The 8,641-nt window shown below is 31.7% G+C and overlaps 1 protein-coding gene across 1 annotated transcript; it reads left to right on the forward strand.

The window, feature by feature from the left end:
* Nucleotides 1-487: 487 nt before the first annotated feature.
* LOC107931315 (amino-acid permease BAT1 homolog) lies at nt 488-4,526 on the forward strand. Its single transcript, XM_016863184.2, has 7 exons — nt 488-729; nt 821-1,003; nt 1,537-1,656; nt 1,752-1,943; nt 2,451-2,756; nt 3,186-3,368; nt 3,958-4,526. The coding sequence occupies exons 1-7, from the start codon at nt 631-633 to the stop codon at nt 4,450-4,452; spliced, it is 1,578 nt and encodes a 525-aa protein (XP_016718673.2). The 5' UTR covers nt 488-630; the 3' UTR covers nt 4,453-4,526.
* The last annotated feature ends 4,115 nt before the right edge of the window (nt 4,527-8,641 follow it).

Here is an 8,641-nt window from a genome sequence, read left to right on the forward strand (position 1 = left end):
TGTTTTTATAATTTCTTACATGAAATTGAATATTAAATCTCATAAAGAAACACATTTAATTTCTTTTCAATCTGATTATATATGTTTTTTTTGGAGATAATGTCTAGAACTACTCGTAGCTCTTTCCCAACCTATAAATAGGAGAATAATGCGCTTGAGCGCACTCGAACGTATCCTCCTGCATTGACAATAATACTCATGTCAAACAAATTAAGACTTAATCAACAACTTGCTTTTTTAAATATAAAGTATTTTTCTTTCTAATATTTATAAGTTTAATTTTTTATTGCATTTATTATTTTTAATTAATAACTGATATGAAATAATATTTTTGGTTTTAAGATTTTCATTGAAATTTAACTTTATAAAAACATAATATTAATATTGAAGAATAGTATGAACCATAAATCTTTTTATAAATTTAATAAAAAAATAATATTATAAGTTGAATAATATTATATTAAAATAATAAACCAAAGCAGTCAATGCGTGATGGTATTATTTGTAGTTAATATATGTATATGCATGAGTCAACCTGTCTTAGTTTCTCTCTCTCTAATTAACTCCATCTTGATTCTTTCTTTTTTTGGGATCTTACCATCTTTAATTCCCATTTAGACCTGAAACTAGATGGAGCACAACCAGCAACCAACACAATTCCAAGAAATGGATTCTGGGGAGAAACGACTTAATGAACTTGGATATAAGCAAGAACTCAGAAGAGAAATGGTTTTTGTTTTTTTCTTTCTTTTAATCTTTTTTTCTTTGTTTTCATACATGCAGTAACTTCTTAATTTGTTCCTTTATTTATGAATTGCAGACTCTGTTCAAGACTCTTGCGATCTCGTTTTCAACAATGACACTATTCACTGGGATAACTCCCTTGTATGGTTCAAGCCTTCAATATGCAGGTCCTGCTAGTCTTGTTTGGGGTTGGGTTGTTGTCTCTTTCTTCACTTGCTTTGTTGGAGTTGCAATGGCTGAGATCTGTTCTTCATTTCCTGTTTGTCTCCTTTCTCACTCTTGTTCCATTTTTGTCTTTCATTTTCAATTGGAAAATCTGCCCCGAGAGGTTAAACAATTTTAGTTTAGCCTCCAAGGTATTTGATGTTTTAAAGCCTTGCACTAAAATGAAGCCAAATGGTCCTAACATAGGTAAAAGTATCATGGATTTTTACTTTTAAAAACTTATCTTTATATGTCAGAGCATAAGGTACAGGTGACTTATTTAGTTATTTTGTCAATTACATCAGTTTTTAATAAAAGAAATGGATGAACTTATCTAATATACAAGACTAATTTGTCCAATTTTTTAATAAATGACACAAAATACATTCTAACTCATAACACAGGGGCTTCCATGGTACTTTTACCTTCTAACATGATCTGTGAGAGCATTAATATGCTGTATACAATTATAGACATGACAGAATCCATCTCCTAATCCAACCATGAAAAATCATAATGCAGCTAATTCTAAAAGAGCTTCTACAACTAGAGGGAAATGACTTGCTCTTTCTTGTAAACTTTTAACAGACTACAGGTTCTCTTTACTTTTGGGCTGCTCATTTAGCTGGTCCCAAATGGGGTCCTTTCTCATCATGGTGTTGTGCTTGGCTTGAGACCATAGGGCTTATTGCTGGCATAGGTACTCAGGTATACTTGAAAATGATAAAAAACAAAACAATACACAGTCCAATCTGTTAGTAAATTGTTTGAATTTAACCTTGTGTTTGTGTTTGATATGGAAGGCTTATGCAGGATCACAAACACTGCAGAGCATCATCTTATTAAGCACTGGAACTAATAAAGATGGTGGATATTTTGCTCCAAAATGGCTCTTCTTATGCATGTATGTGAGCCTTACTTTAATATGGGCAGTACTCAACACCTTTGCATTAGAAGTGATTGCTTTCATCGACATAATTTCAATTTGGTGGCAGGTACAAGTTTTACGTTTGCGTACTTTAAGGCTTCATAGTGTGTCTTTCACTAGTAAAAATATCATGGAGGCACTTGTACTCAGAGTTAGATTACATTTTACCCCCTTTACTAAAAAAATAGGCTAAATAGTCTCTGTATATTAGATTAAAGAGTAAATTGATCCTTTTGTTAAAAATTACATTCATTTCTACTGTTAAAAATTAGTCTCTGTATGTCAGCATCATGGCGCACCACATTTCACTTTCTGGTTATTCATAAAAGTAAATAGACAAAAATGTTAATGGAAAGGACCAATCTGCTCTTTTGATCTAATGTGAAGAGACTAATTAGTTCATATTTAAGTAGAGGGGGTCAAATATCATGTAACTCTTAATAAATAGGTCTCTATGATAACTTTTACAGCCTTCATTGTATCAACTTGTGGTTCATTTATATACTTGATGTGCAATAAGATGATAATTCAGATATAGTTGATAAGCTAGTTAAACCAAAGTTTTCCCTGACAGGTAATTGGTGGCTTAGTGATAGTTATAATGCTCCCATTGGTTGCAATGACTAGAAAATCTGCAGCATATGTATTCACAAGTTTTGAAATGGGGGTAGACTCGACAGGAGTATCAAGCAAACCTTATGCAGTCATCCTCTCTTTTCTTGTCAGTCAATATTCATTGTATGGATATGATGCAGCAGCACATTTGACTGAAGAAACTAAAGGTGCTGATAAGAATGGTCCTATTTCAATTCTCTCCAGCATTGGGATCATTGCAGTATTTGGATGGGCTTATATTTTGGCCCTTACTTTCAGCATTAAGGTATGTCCAAAAAATGGTAAAAGTACTATAACAATTTGTATTAAGAGTTAGATTGCATTTTACTCCTTTTATGTTAGATAAAAAAATAAACTAGTCATTCTTTTAAAATTTTTTATCCATTTGTATGGTTAAAAACTAACATAACTAATGGAATAATGACATGTATCGTGTCATGTATGCCTTATATTGACACGTATAAGGATAGATGAAATTTGTAACAGAAAGATCAATTTGCTCTTTAATCTAAGATATAGTGACTTATTTACTCATTTTTTAGTAAAGAGGACAAGATACAATATGAGTCTTAATATAAAGAGTTTCATAATACTTTTACTGTCTAGAAAAGTATCAATAGATAATATATAGATACATGTTTACATATGAATATATAGATAGCTCTTCAATGTCATTATATATTGTTTCATTCAGGATTTTAGTTACCTCTATGATCCAAGCAATGAAACTGCGGGTGCATTTGTGCCAGCACAAATACTGTATGATGCATTCCATGGGAGGTATCATAATTCTGCTGGAGCAATTGTATTACTATTTGTCATTTGGGGCTCTTTCTTCTTTGGTGGGCTTTCAATCACTACCAGTGCAGCCAGAGTTGTAAGTATAATGATTTATTTAGTTCTTTAACTTTACAAAAAATTTATTTTAACCCTTGAATTAGTGTTTTTTTTTTGGCAAAACAATCCAAAATGGACGGAAAAGTTAACAAATGTTAACTTTGCTGACATGCCATTAGCGGTCGATGCGTATGCCACATCAGTAATTAATTTTAAAGTTTATGGAAATTTTTTTTTTGCTACATATTTATGGAATATTTTTTAAAATTTTGTAAAAAATTCAAAAATTATAAAAAAATATTTAAATTATTTAAAAATTCAAAAATTATTAAAAAAATTTAGAAAAGAATTAAAATTTATATATTTCTTCCATATTTATTTTTTTCTTTTCTAATAATTATTTTGCATTATTTAGGAAAAAAAAAGAATTTTCATCTATTTTGGAGTGTTTTTGACAAAAAAACCTCTAATCCAAGAGTTAAAAAAACGAAAAATTTAAATAAAGGACTAAAATAAATTTTTTTTTTTGCAAAGTTACAAGACAAAATAAATCATTATGCATAAATCTAATCTTAATAGCTAAGTTGTTAATATTGTCCAAGCCTTATGTCACCATTGGTACCCTTTAGGTATATGCTTTATCAAGAGATAAAGGGATCCCTTATTCATCAATATGGAGACAAGTTCACCCAAAGCGCAAAGTTCCATCAAATGCAGTATGGTTATGTGCAGCTATATGTATTGTAATGGGGCTACCAATCTTGAAAGTAAATGTAGTATTTACAGCCATAACTTCAATATGCACCATTGGATGGGTTGGTGGGTATGCAGTTCCAATATTTGCAAGAATGGTAATGCCAGAGAAGAATTTCAAACCTGGTCCATTTTATTTAGGCAGAGCAAGAAGACCAGTTTGTCTTGTAGCATTTGTCTGGATTTGTTACACATGTTCAGTGTTCCTTTTACCAACATATTACCCAATTACTTGGGATACATTTAATTATGCACCTGTTGCTTTAGGTGTGGGTTTGTCTTTGGTAATGGTTTGGTGGTGGGTGGATGCTAGGAAATGGTTTAAGGGACCTGTTAGGAACATTGAAATTTCTGGTAATGGAAAGGTTTAATATTAACCATAAACTACAATAGAGACATACATTTATAAATTTATAGATGAATATAAATCCTTCTTCTTCTTTTCTGTATTTTTGTGCTTTTATGGTTTAATTGATTCTGAATGTTGAGTGCTCCTCTTTTTTTTTTTTTTTTTCTCTTTCTTTGAAACTACTTATCTAAATTTCATGCCTCTATAGCATGCTTATGGTCATTTACGTTGACTGACTCTGGCCTTGGAGATGATAGTATCTTATCTGACTGACTCAACAAATTATTAAAAATAATAATATTTTGGGTTTAAATTTCAAAAATATTTTTTTAAAAATAAAAAATTATAAATATTGAAACTTTTTTGAAATTGACTTTTGGTTTTAAAACAAATGAAAATGAAAATTGCCACCAATCTTTTTTTTGTGAGTTGTGATCGGATAACCTCGTAATTTGATTATTTTAATAAAATGCTTGATTTACTAAAATAATAATTTTTGGTCTACAAAATCCAGAAAATGGGTTCGGGAGTCGGTTACGCATGAGGAAGGATTAGCACCCTCGTTACGCCTAAAATTGATACCTAATTGATTACTTGATGTCCTAGCGTCGATAATTGAAAATTTGAAGAGAGTTTAAAATATGATCCCCTTTTTGTATTAAGACATTACTTAACTAAAATTATTTTCGCGAAAAGGGCTTATTTCAAGTGGATCAAGAAGAAAAATCATGCCCCGTAAGTTAGGACACAATACTTTGAATTCTCGAAAGCGAGAACAAACGCTATTGGATTGTTACTTAAATCTCGTTTTTTTTTGAAATAGATGTTCGACTATTTCGGTTTTAGGAGGAAGTCATATTCTGTAAGTTAGAAACATGACTCTTCTAATTTTAAAAATAATGAACATTTGCCTCTATTTAAAATTTTCTTTTTTATACATCGAGTAAAAAAACAAATTTAACATTTAAAGAAATGTGTATTTAACTTACTTGAGCATAGTATAGAAATGGGTAAATATATTTGAATACAGTTCGTGATATGGTTGTAGCAATAATAAAATTAAATGAAAAAATTGAAACGAAGATATACGATAAAAAAAACATACTAGTAAATGATGATATAACCATAATAATAAAGCACCAAATAATAACAATGGCAATAATCACATTAATTACTATTTTAATGTTAATTAAATAATAAAGGAAAATAAATAAATAATAATGATAATAATAATAACAATAACAATGATAACAATGATAATAAAATATGAAAGTATATAAAAGGAATATAAATAAATGGATTTTAATTATTGAAAAAGGTTAAAGAAATAATAAATAAATAAATTAGTTTGTAAAAAAATTGAAGTTAATCAAACCAAGGATCAAATTGGAACTAGAATGAAATTAGGGAGTATAAATTGTAAATAATAAAAATAACTAATAAAACAGAAATAAGGATTAAAATAAAATGCGTGAAAAGAAATAGGGACTAAATGGGAAATTATCCCAAACTCCCCTAAACACACCGTTTCAAAAGGGAACAAAATGGAAAAAGGCAAAATTAAACGGTAAATTTTTTAAAAAAAAAAAGAAATAGGACCAGATTAGAAACTGCCTAAAAAGCATAAGGACTAGGGTTGCAATTATACCCTAGTCACAAAAACACACGGACCCTGAGGTTATTGGGTCGGGTGATCGGGTCTGTCCTAAAATGACGCCGATTTGAGTGTCTGAGGTCACTCCCAAAACGGCGCTGTTTTGGGAGCCAATATAAGCCAAAAATTTCAGAAAAAGTTCATTTCCTTCATGCCTTTTTTTTAAAAAAAATCCTCTCCTCTTTGCTTTCTCTCTGAAATAGCCCCCAAGTCCAGCCAAGGGAGTCGCCGAGCTCCACCGCGATGGTTGCCGATTGCCTGCGACGGCTCCGCCGTCCACGGTGGCTGAAAAATGGAAAAAGTTTTCTTTTTTTGGCCTTTTGACTTCCAAAGCCTGGATCTGAGGGCTAAAAGCCTAAAAAGGTAAAAAAAAAACAAAAAGTTTTGATTTTTTTCGATTCCCCCTTTTATATATATGTTTATTTTTTTGCTTTTGGAAAAAAAATCACCTTCTCGATTGTTGAGGGCTATTGGGCTTGTAACTTTGGGTTAGGGTTTTTTTATTTGGGCCATATTGGGCCATATTGTAAATGGACTATTATTTATTTTTATTAGACTTTAATATTTTTTTTATTTATTATTATTTTGTTTAGTGGGCCGGGCGAAATTGGGCTTTCATAGCTGCCCCTCTTTGCTCGTTGTCGTGTAACGAGAATGGAGCAAAAACTTTTAAAAATGACCAATTTCATTTGGTTTCGCCGAATCTTGATCTCTTTGGTGCTCCTCTTTTTCTAGTAGCTTCATTCTAACCCACTGCAACTTCAGAGGTATAGGATTTGTTGCTTCAATCTACTCTACTGCAATTTCAGGGGTTGCTTCAATCTACTCTACTTCAACTTCAGGGAGATTAGACTCGTAGCTTTAATCTACTCCACTGCAACTTTAGGAAGATGAGACTCGTATCTTTAATCTACTTCATTGCAACTTCAAGGAGATAAGATTTGTAGCTTGTAGTTTTAATCTATTCCACTGCAACTTCAGGGAGATAATACTTACTATGGTAGATTTAATCCGACCTACTGCAACTTCAGAGGTATAGGACTTATCGTTTCAATCTGCTCCACTAAAATTTCAGAGAGATAAGATTTGTAATTTGTAACTTTAATCTGTTCCATTGTAACTTTCAGGGAAATAAGATTTGTAGTTTTAATATGCTCCATTGCAATTTCAAGGAGATAAGATTTGTGGCTTTAATATGCTCCACTGCAACTTCAAGGAGACAATATTTGTATCTCCAATATACTCTACTGCAACTTTAGGGAAATAAGATTTGTAACTTCAATCTACTCCATTGCAACTTTAGGGAGATAAGATTTGTGGCTTTAATCTACTCTATTGCAACTTCAGGGAGATAAGACTCATCACGATGACTTCAATCTATCTCACTGCAACTTTAGGGGTTAGGATTTGTGGTTTTACTGATCTGTTACAATGTTCTCTGGGGAACATGACCTGTAGAATCCATTTTATGGGACTATATTTATGCCAAGCGATTAGGATGTTATGATTAGAATGAATCAAATGCTCCTAACTAGATGTATATGAATGATATTTGCGTACATGCAGAATGTCATTTTTTTGTGAATGATTCCCTTTTTAATGCTTAGGTTGACATTGCTTGTTGTTTGTCAAGGTTCCATCACTAATGTATTGTCATGCCTTTTTGTTCAGATCTGGTATCTTTGACAGGAAATTAAAAGAAATAATCGTAATTCAAACTATTCGTTCCCAAATATTTCCAGCCCTTAGATTTGATTAGTTCTGACTATTGGTCCTATTTCAGCCCCTTGTATTACTTAGAAAACCTTTCAGTGCAATATGCAGAAATCTTTTTACTTGAATATTATTTGTTCATTAATCGTTATTTCAATGAAAAATGCTTGAAAATGATCGTAATAATGGAGAAGTTTGAAATTTATTGGGAGTAGAGCTCGAAATGAATAGATTAATCAAAATAGCAAACATTGCTAAAATACAAAATGAGTAAGATGAAACTAGGTGCCCTAGATATTGTAGCATGAGCTTCTCTGCACTAACTTCTTAAGGACCATTTTGAGCTTGATATGTTTTTAGGAGATCCAGAGTACTTTGTTGATGTCCCAAGATGTAACATTCTTCCTTCTGAGAAGACCTGATCATCACATGTTCAATCTTCAAGCCAAATTTGAGCTGCCCTTTTTTGGGTTTTCAACTTAAAACCCACTTGGTCTCAAGGTGCCCTTTTCGAGTTTTTTCCTTGGCCTCTCTTTTTTTTAGGTGAAGTACTTCTTGACTGAATCCGAATTCACATGATTAGGTAAGTTTTTACCATCTATTTTGGTCAAAATCAGTGTTCTTCCAAAAAATCCATTCTTTACCACATAAGGTCCTTTCCAGTTTGGCATCCACTTTTCTCTGAAGTCCTTTTGTATGGGAATGATCTTTTTCAATACCAGGTCCCCCTCATAGAATTTTCTAGAGCGAATATTTTTGTCATAAGCTTGCGGCATTCATTTTTGGTAAATATGACCATGACGGATAGCTTTCAAGCTATTCTCTTCAATCAAGTTCAGTTGAT

The sequence above is a fragment of the Gossypium hirsutum genome, chromosome D09, assembly GCF_007990345.1.
Source record: "Gossypium hirsutum isolate 1008001.06 chromosome D09, Gossypium_hirsutum_v2.1, whole genome shotgun sequence".
NCBI classification, from domain to species: domain Eukaryota; kingdom Viridiplantae; phylum Streptophyta; class Magnoliopsida; order Malvales; family Malvaceae; genus Gossypium; species Gossypium hirsutum.

Bases quoted from the DNA above. Each gene is read 5' to 3' on its own strand.
- LOC107931315 (XM_016863184.2), top strand. From the start codon at position 631: ATGGAGCACAACCAGCAACCAACACAATTCCAAGAAATGGATTCTGGG. The intron at 730-820 runs GTTTTTGTTTTT...TATGAATTGCAG, and splicing joins AAGAACTCAGAAGAGAAATG to ACTCTGTTCAAGACTCTTGC. The intron at 3,369-3,957 runs GTAAGTATAATG...GGTACCCTTTAG, and splicing joins CTACCAGTGCAGCCAGAGTT to GTATATGCTTTATCAAGAGA.